Source organism: Corvus moneduloides, chromosome 1, assembly GCF_009650955.1.
Source record: "Corvus moneduloides isolate bCorMon1 chromosome 1, bCorMon1.pri, whole genome shotgun sequence".
NCBI classification, from domain to species: Eukaryota; Metazoa; Chordata; class Aves; order Passeriformes; family Corvidae; genus Corvus; species Corvus moneduloides.
In genome coordinates, this window is record NC_045476.1 from 28,244,097 (window position 1) to 28,266,474 (window position 22,378).

General features: G+C 37.7%; 1 protein-coding gene across 3 annotated transcripts in view; it reads left to right on the forward strand.

The window, feature by feature from the left end:
* CDK13 (cyclin dependent kinase 13) overlaps positions 1-22,378 on the forward strand; it is a 48,286-nt gene that overhangs the window by 7,197 nt on the left and 18,711 nt on the right. For all 3 annotated transcript variants that reach the window (XM_032103583.1, XM_032103576.1, XM_032103568.1), the window contains exons 2-6: positions 6,385-6,990; positions 10,248-10,415; positions 10,688-10,827; positions 12,708-12,878; positions 21,335-21,524. In XM_032103583.1, coding sequence (XP_031959474.1) covers positions 6,385-6,990; positions 10,248-10,415; positions 10,688-10,827; positions 12,708-12,878; positions 21,335-21,524 — 1,275 coding nt within the window. The remainder of the gene's footprint in view (positions 1-6,384; positions 6,991-10,247; positions 10,416-10,687; positions 10,828-12,707; positions 12,879-21,334; positions 21,525-22,378) is intronic.

Here is a 22,378-nt window from a genome sequence, read left to right on the forward strand (position 1 = left end):
TTTTACAGGAACACCATCAGGCCCAGTGACCTGCGATGCTTGTAACCCTTTTCTACCTTGCACAATTTTGAATTCCACCACCTCTCCATCTCCCAAGCTTGGGATGCATTTTTCAGGGTTATTCTTTTTAATAGCAGTTCTGTGCACGAATATGTCTTGCTGGTTGTCACGCCTTGTTATAAAACCGTAATTTTGCTTAACATTATACCATTTTACTATCCCTAAGGTCTTAGTTACTATGATCCTTTCCTTTTTCCGAGTGGCTGCTGTTTTCTGTCTCGCTGCGTCTTTGCTCTCTCCTTCGGTCGCTCCCGTGTTGGAATTGTCGGGGCTGCTGGTGCCTGCGCGCTCTTCCCGGGGTCGCGTTCGGGGCCATGCGGGCCGGGCCGGGCCGCGCCGCTCAGTTCTCCATGCGTCGCCTCCTCTGGTCGCAGTTTCGCTGCCGATGCCGGGCGCTGTACCCACGTCTCGGCCGGGCCCCCGAGCGATGACCCCCCCATGCCCTGCTCCAGCGCGTGTTTCGGTTCGGCGCGGCTCTGTTCCATCGCCGCCAGCCACTGCCCACGCGCCGCCCCTCTCAGTCAGGCGTTCCTGGGGCTCGCTCCACCACGCGCTGCGCGGGGCCAGGCGGGCACCGCCGGGTCCTGCCGCTCCCGCCGCGCCTCGCTCCGCCACCGACACTGCGGCTCGCATGGTTCCGCCCGCACGCGGGAACTGCCTCGCTGCTGCTCGCAGAGCGCTTGGTGCACGTGGCCTGGGCCACACGGTCCCTGAGCCAGGCTTCCCTTCGCCAGGACACAGCTGACATTGCTCAACCGTCTCGGTAATTAAATAATATTCACGAAAATATTCTTCCATCGGCATATATTTTGACTCCAGTATTAACTGTGTCCAAACGGTTTTCCAAAAGCCCTTCGTAAGAATTAAATCCCAAGAAACATAGAAAAAGTTCTTAAACAACCATGCCAGGAAGTGTTTCAGTTCTTTTTGAGCTTGAATCAAGCTAAAATTTACAAATCGTTGTTCAAGAATCTTTTCAAGTTTAAGATAAATGTCCATATGCGGCTTTGAGAGCCAAGAGTCTTCCCACGGTTCCTCCATAGTTTAGATATGGAATAGCAAAGCAAAACCAAGAAGAGGAATCCAAAGTTTCCAGGGTTTACTCACGCAAATCAGTCGCTTAGGGATCGGGGATCGTTCTGCTCACAATTCTCCACCATTATGTTGCAGTGGGGATCCTGCAACACGCATATATCAAACCAGGAGTCCCGTGGAAAGGAAATATATATGGACAGACAGATTCTTGATAGCTGTTTCAGAGATGTTTATTTCTCCAGCCGCATGGCCGGAGCTCTGCCGAGGAACTGTTCCAGTCACGGGACCAAGGGTCCTTCTGCCCGTGCAGGGAACACAAACCAACCAATGGGAACGAGGCTGAGCAGGGGCAGGGAAGCCCCGTGTCTGTCCCCTCAGGGCCCCTCTCCCAGGGCTACACGGCGGGGAGAGGAGACCCCAACAACAGTGAATACCTGTTTGTTTTAAGAAATGTTGGGTACTAGGCAAAACCAAAAAATGAGAAAGAAAGAACAGTGATGCCTAAACCAACTTTTTTTTTCTGTGCTCGAAGGGTGAAAAAAAAGGCATTATTTTTCTTGTTCTGAAAAGTAGAGTTTTGGTTTGGAAGGGTGACTTTCTTACTAGTGTTTTCTTCTTCTATCACCTTCTTTAAATCTGTCTACATGGTTTGTAGATAATGTTAACGGTTTGGGGTTTTTTTGCTTTTATTTTATACCTCTAGCTAAATTGTAATTTCTTCCATGTCCCTTTGCAGCTAATCTAGTTGTGCTCCCAGGCTTCTTTGTTGCCATATCTAGGGAAGAAACAAAGCAGCTTTAGAACTTATCCTGCTGATACTTACGGTCTTCAGGCACGTTAGTTTTCTTTTTTCTCCTCTCTGTATATAAAAACATACTGAAATCTGTATATGGCTCAGAAGGGATTTTAGAAGTATCATGAAGTGTGGCAGTTGTCCTCTCTGTAGGGATCTACGCTTCTGTGAATTGAATTCAAGATGCTGATAGAAGACTCTTACTGCATTTAGTGGCAAAGGTGCTCATAAATGGGGCAGAACTTCAGGATGCAAACAGGGAAAAGAAGCATAGAAGGAAAGTTACCTTCTTAGTAACTTAGGCTTCTTAGTAGCCTCTCCCCTTGTGTGTTACCAGCACATGCTGGTGCTTTTGTTTAAGAGAGTGAAATGTGGCCTTTAGGTTTAGTAAACTTCCTGATCTTGCCTTACTTCAGGAAGAGAAATTTGAATTGCATTGTTCAGTGCATTTGCTGTTTGCAGTGCAGGTCTGTGCAGTTGCAGCCACTGTTCTTTTGTTCCTTTTTACTGTGTTAAAAACATGGTGCTGACTACATCTGAAATAGGTGTCAAATGTCAGATAATGTCACATTTTATATATATGTGTATGCATGCACACACATTTACTAGAGTCCTGCTGGAAGATTTAGACTGTGTACTTCAGATGTCTCTCCTGGTGTTTTTTCAGGTTCTCACTAAGTGATCAGTGTCCTGTTAACTGGCAGACGCTGGCTGTTGTGTGAGCCCATTTCTGTGCTGCTGTGACTTCATCTTTTATGTCAAATGTTAGGTCTGAACAGAGTGAGCTGGCTGGTTTTATTATGTATAAGGCAATTATTCTCCACTCTGAGTGCTGTATAAGCTTTTGAGGGAAAGCTTGTAAATGTCTCCATATTTTTGGGTTTGTGCTATTTTTATAGGTGAAAACTTGTACATAAGTTGTCTGGTCTGTTGGGACTTCTGAACTACACAGATGAAGGAAAGGGATAGTTGAGTGTTTGAAAGGATTATTAGGCTGATGAAAACAGCAGATTTTATCATTGTAACTTGAATAACTAGCACTTCAACAAATCTGCTTTTTACTTAAAATTCAGGATTTGTCTGTTTAGCTGAAAATGTTAATGTTTTTGCTGTATTCTCTAGAGTCTAGCTCAGTGGTTCAGGTACAGCAAGGAATTCTTGCTAAGGCTTTTGGGATGCTAGAGGTACTATATATAGGTAATAGAATAGTTTTTTCTGACATATATGATGAAAAATTCCTGGAAAAATTAAACCAGTGCAGAGATTATAATCAGTCAATGTATTTCATAACTAGACTGCTATCATTTTGACCTGCTACTAGGGGCCGTAATAGATACTGGGACTGAAATATTTGCGTGCATGCGTATCTACTGTCTCCCACATGAAAAAGTTATGCAGTTGTCATGTGGAGTATGAAACCCAGGATGGATGATGGTTGGGTTTGGGTTTTTTTTAGCTGAGCTTGCATAAATTCATGTTCATGTCCCAAACTCTCTTGACTGGTATTGGTAAAGTACAGACATCAATCCACTGTCAATTCTTGTTTGTTTCTGAAGAAAGTATAGAAAACTTTCTATAGGTTTTCAAAACTGCCTCTTCCTTACCTAGTTATGGCTGCTGATCAGATGATCAAATTTGCTGTCACTGACTTGAACAGATTTTTTTCATTTTATCCTTAGTAGTGAGCTAAATGAAGCTGTTTTATTTTGTACCAAAATGGAACAGAACCAGTCTTAAAATCAGGCCTGGTGTCTCACCAACTGTGTTGTTTTAAGCTGCTGCTTCTCTTTTGTAGTGCATCTGAAATTATGTCTGTATTTCTGTTAGTTATATGCTTACTGTCTTTGTTAGGTACTGATGAAAACAAACAAGAAACCCCAAATCATACTTATGAAAGAAACAGGGCTCATTTTGAGACCTTTAGGACATGTTTTAAGTTTAGTACCGGTTGCAGTGAAGTACTTGGGATGGAGGTTGTGTTCTACAGGTAATCGGAGGGAGTGTCAGTCTGAAATAGCTGATTTATGAACAAGATGTGCAAGGAAATTTTTTCCAAGACAGGTCAGTGACATCCTTGCAAATGATGCACCGTTTATAGAAGTCAGTTTAGGACTAATGGGGACTGTTAGCTTCTGCCTGATGCTGGAGAAATGTCATTATACTGATTCCAGAGTGGGTGCAGATCTGCAGCAGTAACACCTCTGGTTTGAGATAGTAATTCCTCTCCGAAAGTGAGACAGCAGTGTGAGGAGAGCTCTAGTCTAGCATTTAAACTGTGTGTATTTTCTAGGTTTTTTCCCTTCCTGCTACTCCATCTTAACTCTGTATAATGGAACTTTGAACCTTTTTATTTTTACTCCTGTTTGGCCAAACCTCTGAAAAATTTCTGTGGGATTTAGTACTTAGATTTTCAAAATAATAATGGCAAAAGTTACTTCAGCAACAGGATTCATAGTGGAGCAGAAGTAAGTTTTTAATGCAGTTTTTGTGCCCAATATTATTTTATTTGGTGTTTACTAGACATGAGCATTCACTCTTTGCTGAGTGAACCAAACATTAGATTTCAGTTGAAAATTGTTAGAATTGTGAGGCTTTTTTTAAAATTAAAGGCTTTTGATTAAAGTGTAAAAAACTTTTAGGATTATTATTTTATTGTTGTTATTACTGTTACTGTCATTGTTACCCTGCTGTGCCAGAAAATCCTATAAAATCTGCTTCCTGGCATAGAATTGAACTGTGCTAGTTTCCAAGAGTTATCTTCATCTGAGATTTGATTTTTTTTTTTTAATTTCATGAGTCTCTAGCCATTTGGATCAATTTCACCTGTAGAATTTTGAAGCTTGTGCTGTACTATACAGTGTGCATACACATTGTTTTCAGCCACTTTTTGATTGACCTCAGTGACTTTTTATCGGGTAAGAGTTCCTGCATTATAAAAAGAAAAGAGTGTGAATTTAGAAATTAATCAATATTGCACGCAAAAGAAACGCTGTTGTACTAGATTAAATATTTGTTCAGTTGAAGCATTGAGATGTAATTTCTTGTGTTGATAATTAAAACTGAATTGATTTAATTGTCAGTAAAATTAAATTTGATGTGGGATGGGTAGTCCGATCATAGGGATTGTAGCTGGCATTCTTTCTGTCTGTTTATTGGGGTTAGTTTTTTTTGTTGGTTTGGTCTGGGTTTTTTGTTTCTTTTGGTTTTGGCAACCTCTATACACTGTGTTATCTTTTGAACTCTGAAATTCTTGTATCTTCAGGAAGTCTTATTTTGGCTATTGCTTGATACAATTTTCTTTGTCCAGCTGATGAATATTGCGTGTTTTTAATCCTGAGTATGCTTTTCCTCCCCTTCAAACAATAAGCAAAATAGATTTTCATCAAATTTTAATCAAGAAAATACTTGTAAATCTGATGAATACCTTTGTTATTCTTGGTATGGTAAAATGGATTAAAACCCCTACATTTAATTTAATTTATTTCATAACATTACTATGTGGTAGCAGTGGATTAGGCTACTTTACTTACTCCATGCCTTTCAGCTCAATTAGTTTTTTTCCCTTCTTATTGAAGAAATGACTCAAAACTAGTACTAGGCAAATTAGAATATCCCTTTGAAGTTTTGAATGAAAAGTCATTCATATTAAATGGTATTGTTGTACAGTAGTTGTTTAAGATTGCCCCTCCCCATCCTCATTCTAAAGTAATTTTCTTGCTCTCATTTTGTAGATGGCTTAGATTTTTTCTTTTTCTTTCTATTAATGTCTGCATTCAGATGTAGTTATAGCATAGGCCCATTTGTGGGTTATGTTTGTCAATAGCTGTAACAAATACTGGGTACTTGGGCTATTTGGGAGGGGGGGAGGTTGTTTGTTTTGGATTTTTTTGAAGTTGTACAATTGGATTTCAAAAAAGGAAAGCTGTCTTTCAGCTGGCTACATTGCAGTCTTTATTATTCCCTTTTTTCTCAATTAACTTAATGATATTTATGAAAGTGAAAATTCAGAAGTTCCTACAATTAATGCTTCAGTGTTGTTTAGATTTCTCTTGTCTCTCTTGTAATTTTAATTTCATTTTGTTGAATTCTGACTATGTAGTCAATTGAGTTTTTCTCAAATACTGTACACGCTAAAGGTGTTTGTACAAGTTGCATACGTTGAGATTTTCTTTTAAAGAGAAAAATCTCTTAAGTAGTGAGGAAAGCAGAACATTTCTTGCCTTATATAAGTATTGTATTTTGCAGTTCTGTGAGATGAGAAACTACACCTAAGAGTTTTCATGTTTTCTAACAAAAAGGTGTAGAATCTTGATTGATTAATTGTAGATTTTTATGTTTTTAATGCAGGGTCTCTCCTATTTCATAGACTTCTGTTTATTCTGTGAGCATGGTGATAATAGTTGGTTTAAAATATGTAGTTTGTCAAAAAAGTAGATATGCCGGGAAAGCAACTAGAATTAATTTTACCTGGGTAAATCTTTACTTTTTTGAAACAGGAGATCAGCAAAATCTCGAAGCAGAAGTCCATATTCATCGAGGCACTCCAGGTCTCGTAGCAGACACAGATTGTCTAGATCCAGAAGTCGTCATTCAAGTATTTCTCCTAGTACATTGACTCTGAAGAGTAGCCTGGCTGCTGAGCTGAACAAAAACAAAAAGGCAAGAGCTGCTGAGGCAGCGAAAGCCAGTGCAAAAGCTTCCAATACTTCAACACCTACTAAGGGAAACACTGACACTGCTGTAAGCGCACCTCAAGTGAACAATGTTAAGGACCTGAAGAAAATCAAAACTGAGCATACACCTTCTCCTACCAGCAGTGCAAATCTGAAAAACGACAAGGCAAAAGCAAAGGTCTCGCTTCCTGAAACAAAAGCCGAAAATAATTTAATTGCAGACAAAATTACTAAACAGAAGCCTGCAGCAGTGAAAGAGAATAAATTGGCTGTTGTGAAACAGGCACCAGTCCCTGTAAAAGAGAAAAGCAAACCGAATACACCAAGTGTAGTAGCCAAGGAGAAAGATCGAATTGTTGCACTACCGACCTCCACACTGCCACCCTTGCCTTTGCCTCCCACACTGCCTGAAGATAAAGAAACTGATAGGTGAGTTGTGACGGAGATTTGCTTTTGGGGTTGTTTGTTCCTTTTTATATAGTGGTTGTTGTTATTTCCTTCGGAAAATAAATATAAAACTATATGCTGGATCAGGCCTATGCATTATTTAATTTGTTATTGCTCTTCAGTTGTTTAACTGGTGGTTATTAGTGAAGGAATTTGATCTTAAAAATAATTTAATTAGTTCTTGAAAAAAGAAGAATTTGGTCTAAGAGGAATCTTTCAATAAAAAGTCTACTAAAGAAATATTTTAAAAATTGCTGGGATATGATAGCTTTGGGACTAATGAAAGAATGCATTCAAGAATTCAAGATTTCAAGTTCGGTGTGAACATGTACTTCTGGGGAAAAGTTGAATTCAGTAGCAATATGTAAAAATTCTTTATTTAGCTGGGTTTTGAAGTAAAGATTCTCTTCTCTTTGAAAGGCAATTGTTTTATAGCTGGGCATTATTTTAGTGTATTTTATTTCAAAGATAAGTATTATTTTGAATATGTATGGTAGAAGTGAGGTTCATGGCTTGTCATTTGTATTAATTTTGAAGTGTAAAAATTGGTCTGTAGTGAAATTAATTTCTGTGTTCCAAGTGTCATCTGAATTTAGACTATGTTAAGTCTGTTCGTAGTCCTAGCAGAGAATATGTGCTGTGATTTGTATTGGAAAATGATGCTGTTAGAGAAGTTGTTTTTTTGTTTTACTGAAGGTGTTGCATGCCTCTCACATGTATGCAAGAAATCACCTCGCACGTAAGCCAGAAATTTTTAGCTAGAGGTGTAAACATTTCTCTTGTGTTTGCTAGTAATTTAAGTTTGTATTAGACATTGAGGGTGCATAGGAGGCCTTGGGAAATAAATACAACCTAACATAGTATTAGACAGTTACATTTTTTTTTTTTACTAGTAAAAAAGAAATCATTTCTTGCCCTTCAGCATTAAACTCTAGCAAATGTAATAATGGTGTAGCAAAGGTATGATTGCATTTATGTTTGTGACAAAGCCATCTTCTCTAGGTAAATGAGAATCCTGATGCTGTGAACAAGATTTACTGTTTTAACTAAAAACTAGTCTTAACTAGTTTAACTAAATATGACTGGCATTGCAGTATTAATTGCAACAATATGAAGTGAGATTTCATATTGAAGCTGGCTGATTGCTTCTGATTATTATTATTTTTATATTTTAATGGATCACATGTTTTAAGTTAGGTAAACTGAGGAGTTAAGCTACAATTAAGTTGTGGTTCTTTCAGCACTGGGCTCGTTCTCCTTTCGAAACAAAATACCTACTGCTTGCAAACAGCTGCATTAGAAAGGTTGATGAGAAGTAATATAATGTCTTTCATGCTTTGCTTAGTTTTGCCTATAGGATGTTATAAACTTCGGATCAGAAAATACAAGTCATGATAAAGCTTAAGTCATCAAAGGAAGAAGATCAATGTTTTTAAGGGCAGAGGAGGGCAAAGGTATTTACCTTGGGCTCAGAGTTACTATGGGGAAATTTTGTCAACAAAGAAGGCTTGAGCTTGATGCTGTGCAGAACTCTCTGGTTCCTTCAGTAAGAATCTCATAAACCCACAAATAACCAACCTAAGGGAACATCAATGTTGCAACCTCACAGTATAGGTTAGCTGAAAGGGAAAATTGTCCTGGTTGTCAATGATGTGTGATTTAGCAGACCTGAAAAAAGAAGGCTGCTCTTGGCTGCCTCTATTTTCTTTTAAATCTGTTTCAGAACCTTTCATATGTTATGCTTTCATTCATATTGAAAATTTTGGGGAAAAATTATGAGAGAAATAATACGAACTTCAAAATAAGAGTTTCTTATTGCCATGACAGTTACATCCACTGCACGAAGGTGGTTTATTCTTTTTAGCATGTTAACCATTATGTTTGTGATGAGGGCAGTCTATGCTTCCTTGTGATGCTTCTTTAAAATGGGGCAGTGGCAGTTTGGGAAGTGGTAAAAGACATAAAAGTGTTCAGTTTTCACAGAGAAGCATAAACATAAGCAAAACTGGAATACTTTGCATATGTAAGGATTACTAATTGCAAGAAAAGTAAGAAAAAAATGTATGCATTCTCCATTATGGGAGTTGGCAATATCTTTCCATTTAGAGAAGTTCCTGCTTTATCTATGAAACTAAGCGGGTAAGAAGTTGTAGAAAAACCTTCACAGAGAAGGATGAATAGTGTGATTTGGCAAATGCAGCTAACTTGGAAAATGTCCCCTCAAAGCATGACTTAAGTTTTATTGATACAGTGACAGAAATTAAGAGTGAATTCTGTATGAGAGTGCTGTAGGGGAGAAACAATTTTGTAATTATATAAAGTTTAGAGATGGTCGTGGCTTTAAAATTAATGCAGTAGCTGAACAAATCTAGCTAAACTAAAGGAAGATCTGATAAAATGGAACCATGTACTTAAGAAAAAAAATCCTGCAGCAGTTATGCTTCCCCATTAGAATGGGAAGAGCATCTCTAAGATCATTGTGTAATTATTAAAAGAATACATTGCTGTACATGTGTTTGGGGATTTTTCTCAAGACAGAGATGGACGGTTAGTATCTGTTACCTAATTATGGTTGGTTAAAAATCAGGTATCAGTAACCTGTGTCAGAAAAACATTGTCATTTTTTCATCTGATTTTTTTTTTCCCACTTGATATGCATGCTGATCACTAGAAATGTGTTGAATCTGGAGTGTTTCAACAGAAGTATGCAATTAGAATTTGTAAATGAGGTGATGTGGACAGCCTTGTAATGCCCTGCAGTGTTAATGTAAGCATGAAGCTCATTATCTACGGAGACCAGTTTTGGAGAGAACTGGATTAGTTAGATCTTCTCTCTTATATGAGAAGTCAGAGTACAGGTTTTACCACTATACTTCTGATATCTGGCAGCACCTGAGCTCTAAATGTTTTTAATAGTCTAGGCCATAAGCTTGGAAAGAAGCTTCTGTGGCAGAAGTCTGGCCTGGTAAGGCTCCCTGTGTCATCTGAGCTCAGCTTTCACCAAAAAGGTCTGATTTCACGGTTCTGTAGAATTGTGGTAGTTAACTGTGCATCTTCCAAAGAGCTATTTGTGAGTCATTTATCGAAGTCCTGCAAATTTTAAGAGGAGAGATTTCAAATGTTGGTGCATTGCCAGTCTAGAATGTATTTTTTTAAAAAAATAATTCTGATAAGTTTTCCTTTTATGCTAATATTCCACTATCTTCAACTTACTAGCAAATTGTGGTTTTTTTAAATAGTTTGAGAGAGAATCTTTCAGTGAAGTCAGTTAAAGAAACGGAGAAGAAACTTCGCCATCTGCTTGCAGACTTGCCACTTCCACCTGAGTTGCCTGGAGGAGCTGAGGTACCCAAAAGTCCTGAAGAAAAGAAACCAGCAGTTCAGTTACATAGCAAGAGAAGACCAAAGTATGTTTATTAAACTTTTTTTAAAGCTTATCAAGCAAGTAGGAATGATAATAGTTTCTTTAAAATATATTCTTATCAAAAGAGTTCTACTTTTTAATGATATTTTTAATATTTATGTGGCTTGACTCAAACGGCATGGTTTATTGCCACTTAATGGTAATAAGACATTTAACTAATAATGTCTCAAATAGTTAGTGTTGAGGGTGTCTTCAGAGTTAAGAAAATGCCTAGATATACTAGCTGTATTCTTAAAAATGTTTGTTGCTTTCTAGAATATGTGGACCACGACATGGTGAAACAAAAGAAAAAGAAATAGACTGGGGAAAGCGCTGTGTGGATAAATTTGATATCATTGGTATTATTGGTGAAGGCACTTATGGGCAAGTTTACAAAGCCAGAGATAAAGATACAGGTAAGTTCAAAAAAAGTAAATGTAATCCTGCAATTTTACATTACCAGGATGGTTTTGGTTTTTGTTTGAGTAAAATCTGTGGTATTCTGCCCTCTCATGTTTGGAAGGATTTTAGTTGTTGGTGTGTTTAGTTTTAAGTCTATCATTTGTCTAAATCAGAAATTACTGTTTGCTGCATTGGAAAATCGTTTATCTGTAAAGCTGTGGCTGAAATCAGTCCAAGTAGTCTTAAATTCTAATTCTTATTTCTTGAGTTTTGATGCTCTGTATAAAGTTGAACTAGTAAAGAAGAGAGGCTAAATATCCTAGGGAAACTAAATGTCACCCTAGACAGGATGGCAAACAGTAATGAAGCTTGTAAAGGGATGTAACTGTGAAAGAAGCTATGCATAAAACTTGGTTGTTGTTTGTACTCCAGTACAGTAGTTCATAGTACGAGGAGAATCTGCTGCTGTACAACACAGCCCTGAAGAGTTGCATGTGGGGGGTTCTTGCAGTATAACTGGCTTTACAACAGTGACATCATTTTTTAATTTCTTGTGAAACTACTGCTGAAATGAGCAAGCAGTCACCACTAGCATACATAGTATTGTCACTACATCTAAATAGATGATCCAAATTCTTTATATATGCAGTATGCTGTGTGATTGTTTTATGCTCAGTTAGTAGTTCTTTCTATGACTGCTTGCCCTTCTGACTTATTTGTGCATGCTTTGAATGCTGGACAGTTTTCTACTTCAGCAGTAACTGAATCCCATAGGACCACATACCAACCTCAGTTCCTTCTTTCTGATCTCCAGAAGAATAAGCAGTGTCATTATAATTCCTTCTTCATTCTTTACCTGTCTTTGTCTCAGTTTGCAAACTTTAGTTCTAGTTGAACTGTCACAGGTTTTTACCTCTACCTTGAGAACCTTTGCAAATCATTGTTAGGATCTCCTGGGATTCTCTTCTTTGCACATTTGCATTTTAATCCTGCCATAACCATATTGCCTCTTTGGCAAACTTCAGGTTATTTGTGCGTCACAGTCATCTCTTAACCTCCCACAGAAGTTGTTGCTTTCTGCATTGACTGGGTCTGTACAGATACAGCAAGCAAATCTGTTAGCTTTAGATTCAAATCCTGTGTGGAGAGTGGCATTATGTCCTTTGAGATACCTTAGAAGAAGCTGTGTAATGGACTTTCAGAGCAAGTGGTTGTGTGTGCTGGAATGTGATCTACTGTGAGTGTATCATGTAAGTTAGTGTAGGGTAAGTAGTTTTGAGGACTAACAAAGATATCTGGGCTGTCAATAAACTTCCCAGACACACCAATAAACTTCCAAGAACAAAATGATTGAACTAGCATATATAATCTGTAGACATCCTCCATCATGCATGGATCGTGTTCCTGCTGTTTTGTAGAATCCAGTTTGATACAGACCACCCTGCAGTAAAATAATAAGGGAAAAATCTCCTCACTGTAAAAATGGCAGTGCCACTTATGCTTGTAGAAGGTATGCTAATTAATTTGAGAACTCTTTAGTGATCTGCCTCATATCTTGAACTGCGTAGTATTTCTGGCTAGATATATGCGTTCTGATCTGTGCTGATGTAGTATTAAGAAATCCAGAGCAGTCACAGGCCTCTGCTGATGATCGCTCTTTACTGGTAGACATGGTGTAGAATGTCGGGATATGTGAGTTGTGCAGGAGGAAGAAGGATATAGTGTGTAGCTGAAAATTCTCATTTGTAGTTTTGCTTCTCTCTGTGGTGCTGATTTCTGTTCAGCATAGTGCTTGGTGCAAGCATCAGGGTTTTAAAAAACAAACATACAAGTCAATACTAAATCCCATGTTTTGGTTGCTAATCTTAATGGGTATATTTACATTTTCTCTTAGGGGAAATGGTAGCACTGAAGAAAGTACGTCTGGATAATGAAAAGGAAGGGTTTCCAATTACAGCTATTCGAGAGATTAAGATTCTTCGACAGCTTAATCATCAAAGCATTATCAACATGAAGGAAATAGTGACAGATAAGGAAGATGCTTTGGACTTCAAGAAGGACAAAGGTATGTATGCTAACAGGGTGGCTCTTTCTGGACTGTTTGTAATGTGATAGTCTGCTATGCTGGATTTGAAGTTACGCTTCATTAAAAAATACGTTTGCAAGTTGTGATGATGAGGGATTTTAATTTTGATTTAAATACTATAAGAAGTTGCTTATTTAACTCAGCTATGCCTTTTGCTTATAGAAACATCCTGTGCAAATATTTTGTGGGATAAAAAATGTATTGCTTGATTCTGGTTTTGCTGTAGAGGAACAGATGTTTGCCTCCTTGACACCCATGGATTAGGGAGGTCAGCAATAATAGGAAGCTCTTAATTGTAAGCTTTGTTTAACCTTTTTTTTTTTTAGTACTTTCTCATACCAGTTAGAGTATAATAGGCTGAATGCTGAAGAGATGTTTTTCATTTTAGGCCTTGGTTTTATTTGGATTGTTCTTCAGTTACTTTTTTAATGATTGAGCATGTGTGTTTTGAGGGCTAAGAGAAGAGTAAATTAAAAGAATGAAAAGCAAGACTTGTATAGTGGTAGTGTTCTTCCCCAAGTAGAAGACATGCAGACTTCTCTTCTGGTTCCTTCAGTTTTAAGTCTGTCTTGTTTGAATTGCTTCAACCTTCTTAGTCCAGAGAATCAAGCAGAGTGAAAATGGTGCTGTGTTGTTGCTTGGTACTTTTGATATTGGAACGGTATCTTGCCACTGGAGGCATTTCATTTTAGGTCTAGGTGTTGAAAACCTATCATTTTGGGGATATTTTAGTGTGCTGTGGGCAATTTGTTACATAGTTTGGCTTAGGAGAGTGCTTGGAATGTGGTACCTGTCCTTCTTCCCTGCTCTCCCTCCTTGAGTTTCTATACAGCATGCCCAGCAGCAGTGCAGGTAGAAAAGGCTGTATGTACTGCATGGCCAGCTGAAACACCAGGTGATGTGATGATTCAGAAGGTGGATATCAAGCAGGAATTAGTTTGGATTTTTTTCGTAGCATCTTTAGAGAGCATAGTACTCAAGGGGTATACAGCACTGCCATGCTTTTTTTAAATTGTGTTTAAAAGTGGGAAGTATCTAGCAAGAGTTTCTTGAGAGTTGTGCAGGTTCAGTGGTCAGGCCCCACTCAAAATCCTGGCGGTCTGCAGCAGCCAGTTTAGTCTTTGTATGTGAACCTTGCACTAAGTTTTAATTAGGTCTAACCTACTTGGCTAATGAGACCACACTGAGTCTTGACTTAATACTTAATGACTCATTAATGAATTTTCTTTCTTTCTGTTTAGTGCCATGTTTAGAATTGAATAGTAAATTACTTTTTTTGTACTTCAAACTGTGTCTAATTTCAAATGGGTTTTTTTTGTCCAAGTCTGTATTTGTGCTTTTGATATTACTTTTGATTCAATTTCTTGTTCTTATTTAACAGCATATTAAAATAACTACATTTTCTGAAAATTTACAAGGGCACGGGCTTCTCTGGAGGTGCTAGAATAGAACTAATTTTTGATAGTTGAGTAAGTTCTGATAGTTTCTTGAAAACATTTGCGGGACAATGAGACTGCTGTTATATCTTGTCTGTGTAAAGATGGAAGTTGTGGGTTTTTTTAGGCACTGTATTCTGTATTTCTCTAATGAGTAGTTCATTGTGGGATAGGGATTTATAGCTGAGTTGCGGCCAAATGTAGTCTGTGCAGGGAATGAATGGAAGTGGGAGGATATTCAGTCATTTCCACAGTAAAATGTTGCAAATGCAAAAGTAGGATGCTTAACAAGGAAGGGTTAGAAAAGTGGTAGTGATATCTTACAACGGGCAGAGCTTAAAAGCAGGGTGTTTTGCCCATATGATGAACATGCTTATGTTTAATGTATGTTACATGCTTAGCATAGCTTTGAAATATGACTTGGAAAACCTTGCTGATATCCCACTTGTAAGAGTAGGGAATGAGAACATTTTTGCTATCACATGTTTTTCTAGTTAGTATGAATGAAGTTAATTTTGTTTCTAAGGTGGTGTATCATATCCTGACATAGTACTCATCTGCTTTTTCACTTAAGACAGTATGGGGGTTTTTTTTTTGGTTGGATCTCAGTAGTTTAATATACAGTACATTCATTTTTCTGACAGTAATGTAAGTGTTGGGCCCACTTTACAGCGCTTGATTTAAGGATGCTTTTTAAGATAGTAACATTGGACTGTAAGCCAGCAATGGCGTGGTTTGTGCGACTTTGTCCCAATATTTTGAGCTGCATTACATGTTTTTAAGTGACATACTCAAAAGTTTGGAAAAGAGAGGATTACTGGTTCCCCATGTTAAAGTCTGTCTCAGTATTTTCAACATCTTTTTATTTTCAAAGAAAATGGAAGAAATTATATCTGTGTTTTATCCTGGCCAGCTTGGACTATATATTTAAAGACAGGAACAGCTTTGATAGATAGTATTGGTTTTCTTCTTTCTGTACTAACCATTAGAAAAAGAAGTGTCACACACTGGAGCAGTGTTGCTACAAATTTTCTACGTGCATTTCTCTCCATCAGTGGTAGTCGGCACCTTAGGCAGCATAATCGTATGGGTTGGGCATATACAAAGCAGAGTGGGTGATATGTGGGTCTGTATACTGAAGATCAGAAGTTTTTAACTTTGCAATCTTCATTATGCATGAGACGTGCTTGATGATAGTTGGAGAATGGCATTACTGATTACTAATTGGTAATGTAACATCTTGATTCTCAGGCACAATACTGACAGGCAAAACGTGTATGTTGGGTGTGGCCACAAGGGATATCCATTTTATATGTTTCTTGTGTAGGCTTTTCTCACCTACCTATCATTCAGAAGGAGATAAGTGAACACACAAACTTAGGAATGGGAACTCGTGACTCCGAGGTTGTATTCAGTCTTTCATGTGTTGAGCCACTTTATTAGTTATAAAATGAGTTACTGGGAAAACACCCTTCTCAATTTGGGCTGTTGTCAGTTCTGGCTTTTTTAGCTTAGTGAGTGTATCATTTATATGACTTTGGCGTATATCTTTTTACTTTGGGTACTTGAGATGGTTCTTCAGTTCTCAATTGCCTCTAACAGCTGTAAAATGTTTTGCAAGTGCTAAACAGTCTAGCTATGGGATTGACATGATCTCTTTTTACTAAACAAATGGAAAATGCCTTAGCTTTTGTTGCTGTGAATGTAAACACAGTAAGTGTACTGCCTGACATCCCTTCCTCCTTTTGATTGGGATAGGCACTTTTTGCTAACCTGAGGGAGGATGTAAAACTTGACATGGAGACCAGTAATAAAAGATCTGGTTAACATTGCAGCGTGGGTTTTTTTCTGAGTTTTGTGTGTGTGAATTACTTTTTATGTATGTGTATTTCTGTAATTAAATTTAAGATTTAAGTTTGCTTTAGATGAAATTTTGAATTGATTTGCAGTACAAATGAGCAAACTTTTTTAGGCATGAAGTTGGTATTTATATTGACAGTACTGTAGTACAGGAGAACACTGACTGTAGTACACAGTAACCTGTACATAGTAACATTCTCACAGCCATCAGGGAGTACTTATTCCAAAATCTTGTGGTTTGGAAGGAGCCTGTGACAGAAGTCATGTAGTCAGCATTACATGGTAGCTAGTTTTGTCTGTGTTTCCTAGGAAGTTGAGTAAAAGCAGAGATCCATATTTCAGAAACCTCTAATGCTCTACGGTTTGCCTTGCTGCTCCCAAAATAGCTGATAGAAACTTACCCAAATAGTTTTCATGCTAGAGCTAAGTTACCAGCAATAGTATGTCTGCTTGAGTGGTGCTTCCCATTTATGTGTGCTGTACTGGACTTCGGTCTGGAATGAGTGCAGACCTAATTGTGTGGCTTTTCAACTTGATATATGTCAAAATGAGAACAATCTCTGATTATTAATCAAAGATTTTTGTTTGCTTTAAGTTTTTGTTTTTGGTTTAGTTGTTCGGGGTTTTTTTTCTTATTTCCCTATATTATGTGAGGAAACAAGGACACTATTTACTCCCAGGGATTCTGTATGCCCTTGGCTTGTATCCCTGCTTCAGAATATATGTGGAGTTCCTGCAAGAGGAAAATGCAGTTGAACTTGAAAGGGGAGAATAACACTGTCATTAAATAGAAACTTAATATTGGGTGAAAATGTAAAAAAATAGTATAGCAGCAATGTTTTCTTTAGTCTTAAGGTGATTAATTCAGTAGCTATGGCTGTATTTGTTGTTCTGGAAATTAGAAAATGGATTAATAAAACCTGAGTCAAAAGAAAAGGCAAATGTCTATTGAAGGAACTTTAAGGAACTTCAAGGAATAGGTGGACAATTTCTTCTTTAGTTTTCAAGTTGTGGTTGATAAAATCCTGCTTAAAACTCTTGAAATAGTATATTGTGAGTACTGGAAGAGAAATGTTAAGGAAATAGAAGAGTAAATGTAATCTGATTATATTTAATCAATCAAGGGGAAGAATAATCTATGTATTGCATAGAAGAAGCTGGGGGAGGCTTATTAGGAAAATGAAAATCTGATGGGGTCTCATTTTGAAAACTGAGTACAGAACAAATGTTGGAAACCTGTTTCACAACTCAGCATTGTATGTACTATGCACTGAATGAGGCAGGGATAGTGGGGTTTGTTTAAAGCATTTCTGTATTTCAAGATACTATTGTAATGAATTTATACCAGAATTGAATTTAAATTTGCATGTAATAAGGCATTTCTGGTCTCCTGGTTCCTCTAATCTCTATCTAATCAGATATTTTGAGAAACACTGAACACTTTTCCTATTAATTACATTTGGAAAACTTGCTTAAAAGCCATCATCTATGGAGGCTTTTGGATCATTTTTCCCTGCACCACCACCCTCCCCTTCCAGTCTGAAGCACTTTATCTGTGGGAACAAGTGATACCCTGTTTTGTTGGGTCTGTGTGATTTGAAGACAGTCCAAAGAAATCCAGAGCCTGCCTGTGTCTCAAAAACGTGAAGTATGTTTTGTAAGGATTTTTTGGCCTCTCAGAAAATCCACTATTTATTGCAGATCATTAGTGCCATGTGTTGTTGAGTTACCACTCTTGTATGCATACCTTTACTGCATTATACCCCAGCTCATTTTGTGTTAAGAAACTGCTTCTGTTAGAGCTCCGTGACTTGAAACATATGACCAAGAGGAGCAGATGTGTTAATCCTTTAATTATTCTAAATTGGTACCTCGCTTGCTGAACCCCATCAGTCTTAACTGACAAAATGGTCAGAAAGGTGGATTTTTCTAAGTGCAAACAAAAGGAGTAAGGTGAAGGTTATTTCCATCCATGTGAATCTCCTTTATTTATTGTGTACCTCCCTAACAGATTCAGCTGCTCTCTCTTACCCCATATTCAGAAATAGGCAGTGTTCCTACTTTTCAACTGTTCCAGCTGCTGCTCTGTCAACATGTAGTGGCATTAAGGTTTCTGATTATCTCAGTAGATGAAGGAAAGTAGATGAGCTGTGTGGTGTTAGTAAAGGAAATGAGGCACCTAGGACACAACCCCTCTGTTAGTGCTTTGTTGCAGCATGTGGAAATGGACTGTAGGCTTTCTCCCACCCCACAGGTGGGAAGTGCAGGTCTTTAACACAACAGCAGTAAGATGAGGAACTTTAAAGTCAAGTAAGTAATTCTGAGTTCATTTGAATTGCATGTACTTTTCTGTGAGAGAGCTTTAGGTGTTTTTATGACACTACTTCCCAGAATGGGGACTGGGCAAAGCTAGCATCAAGCAAAATGTGATTTTAAAATGTAACCTCCAAGTTATGAAATGTTTTGCCCTCATAAAAGAAGAAACTGTTATTTTTTCTGTTATGTTCTCCTTTTTTGAGATACGGATATTTGTGCAGCACTTGTTTTGATAGAACTAAAGTATGGTGTGAACTTGAACTCATACTAAGCTGTAGTAAGCACACTTCTGCCTGTGCACAGTTCATTTGTGATGTCTTCCGTGACTGTTTTCTTCTTCCTGAATGACTAGCTGCTTTCCCTTTTATGGAGGATTAAATCCCCTAACGTGATGAAAAGAGATGAAGATCTGAAATTAGCAGGTGGAATAACGTAACCATTTTGTTGGTGGAAACAACAGATTTCTGTCAGAAAAGGGCAACATGTTTGTCTAGGAATAAATTAACAGGAGTTCCACTTCAGTTTGCTTGATAACTTTTTTGCAGCTACAGTCACTTCCAAATATAGCTTGAGTAATACTGAAAATCAGGTTTGAATGGTAAGATTGCCAAGGTTATTAGACTAATTTTCATAGTTTCTTGTAATAGATGAAGAAGACTACCAGTTTTACTTAAAAAAAAAAAATTAATAACGTAGTTAGGAAATAGGCAAGAATGCACAAGTGTAATGAATCTGTGCATTTGCTCTTGATCTCATAAGGAAGGAATATTTAGCATTTATACTGTTTCAGTGTATGTTTCTTAATAAGAGTTGCAGAGAATGTAAATAATCAGATGTCACCTCCCAGGTGGTAGTCTACTTTGTTTATGAGTCTAGTCTATTGCTGTCAGCTTTCCTTCTTGCATAAGGGTACCAATTGTGATTGCTGGTTATAAATAGCAGTGAAAAAATCCTGGGAGTTAGTGACAGAGCAGGAAATTGCTCAAGGCACAGATCCTGCTTTGCATATAAACAAGAGGTCTCTGTTCAGCTGTTCTCACTAAACAGTTCTACAGTCAGTCTTTCTCCTTGTCATGTACACACATGCAGCCGGCTGCCATGACAGAGTTAACTTTCTCTTGTACTCCGTAGCAAGAAGGTACCAAGATTCACTGGTATTCATTCAGTTTTGTTGAACTGACATCCTCTGAAGGATTATTCTGACGCTGCAGCATTAATATCAGGTGTTTTGTTTCGAGGCATTTTAAAATATGTCATGGTTCATACTTCAGCAGTCGTCGTTGAAGTAGATCCAACAACAGATTGCCAGCTATCTAGTTTGAAAAGACCAAGATTAGGAGCCTCTGTGCTGTTCTGTGTTGAACGGGTAAACTGGATTGGTGAACTCAGTTATGCAAATAGTAACACAGCAGACTTTTGATTATTCATAGCTCTTAATACTTCTTCTCTTCTTGTGAAGTGATGGGATTGTGTTGTACCTGCTTGATTCACCTCCTATTTCACCCCCTCTGTACACAGCAGCAGCGGTATTCTATGATAAGTATTTTGCTTTCTCTGTATAACATACAACAGGACAAAAGGACCTCAATCAAAAACAGTGAGCTTCTTGCATGTCTTATGCAATGGCCTGTGGTTTAGCTGATGTATGCTGATAGTTGTTACAAGTTTAACACTTACTGTATGAGTGATCTTATTCCTCAATAGCAGATGGACCTAGCATTCTTTTTTCCCTTTTCAGCTACTAAACAAGAAAAGGAGTCAGTTCATCCGAATGCGGCCATATGTGTATGACTTCTGTCAAGCTGGCTTCTCTTCATTGCTCCAAGACTTTGACTAGTTTCTGAGTTGAAACTTATTTAGGAGCAAGAACATGTAATGAGTTCTTGTTGGGCAGAAGCTATTTCTAGTGGTGGGTTTAAGGAGGTGCTTTTGGAAATGCAAGGTAGACAGACCCACTTGAATGTGGTTTCTGCATTGCTCCTTTTGCTCTGCAGGGGCTGCATTGTTCTGTGTGTCCCAGGGTGAAGAAAGGAAAGAATGAAGTACTAAAAAGTAGATTGTACTGGGAATGGTTGTTTTGGAGATTGGTTATTGCTGCTTCTGAAGCACTCAGCACTTTTCCTCTTTAAGAGTGCTTATATGTATCAAAGAGCCTTGGCTTTAATAGCTTTATTGGTAAAATTATACAGGCTAACATGAGATAACACCACATTCTCTTGTGCTTAATGTATGCATGTGGCAACTTAAAATATGAAGTCTGTCTTTGCAGAGCTGCTGTTACTAGTAGGTTAGTTCTGCTTTCTCATTTTGTCCTGTCTTACAGGTATTTTTAGTCTGAGAAGGGCAGTCCTATTTCTGACCCAGTTGCACAGAAATCTTAAAAAAAATTAATCACTGAGTCATGACAGATGAACAATAATGCACAATAATTCTTGTACATATTTTGTTTCTAGATTTCTCTCAAAACTTTACATAGGTAATATTAGCACAGTTAATTTTTTGTGAAATAAAATGGATGGAGATTGAGGGCTGTAGGGAGAATACATGTTTGTCTAGACTAAAGCACTGTGTGGTAACATTATACTTCTTTTCACAAACATTTGACTAGTATAATTGTTTATATGGAACAGCAATTTATTAAAACTTTTTACTGTACTATATTACATTTGACATGAGATACAGCTATAAATACTGCAGAAAATGTAAGCAGTTGTATGAAAAATGCTTCTGATTTTAAAAAGTAGGCAACAGCAATGCTTTGGACTGCTGTTAAATCAGTTTTTCTCTCTGTGTTTCTCCTACCTTTTCCCTTTCTTTTTGTAGGTGCATTTTACCTGGTATTTGAATATATGGACCATGACTTGATGGGACTGCTGGAATCTGGTTTGGTTCATTTTAATGAAAATCATATTAAATCTTTTATGAGACAGCTGATGGAGGGCTTGGCCTATTGCCACAAGAAGAACTTTTTGCACAGAGATATCAAATGTTCCAATATTCTACTAAATAACAGGTATGGATATTACTTAAAAGTACATAACAAAAATTGTATGTTAACATCTTTATATCATTCTTTTACTCTTCACAGTTCACCTGACTAGAGTCATTAGCAAAACTTACTTTTTAAATTGTCTAGTTTCTTTAAAATCAATTGCAAAATAATGTTCCTGCTTAACACTGGAGCCTGCAGCTGTGTGTTAAACTTAATCTGTGTTAAAAGAGAAGACTCAAGTTTAATCCTGTTAAGTCAGAGTATTGGGGGAAAATTATCTGCGTTCAAATATATTAAAATGGAATTGTAGGATGTAAGTGTTTGATGTGTATTCTTTCTGCCATCTCATTTCAAGATCGAAGTGTGGCTAGACTGTTTCTTCGTGACAGTTCTGAGGTCCTTGTTGTCATCAGTCAGGATAATGCTTTAAAAGAGTATTTGATCAGGCATGTTCAAACATGCCTTAACTTACAGTTATTGCTATAATCAAAGGGGGAGAATAATTTGTTTCTTACTACTTTAACGCATGGTAATTACAAATTATATTAGTCAGTGTGGTGTTTTGGTGTGCAGCAGCAAATAAAAAGCCGGTGTGAAGATAGTGGATGACTTCATTACCAGCAGTTGTGCATCATAACCTGGAGTACTAAATCCAGGGAGCAACTGTAAGAGTAAGGTTTATAACAGCAAAAGAGGGTTTAGTTAAAAAAAAGAGCAGGTAGTCAGCTCCTGGGATTTGTTGCCACAGGAGATTTTCCGGGTAGTGTCAGGAGTTTCAAAAAAGATGAGACACATTAAAGGATAGGATCATTAACACCTGCTAATGGGAGTGGATGTTTTAGCATCCTAAACACAGTGTTTGTGGGTTGTGGTTT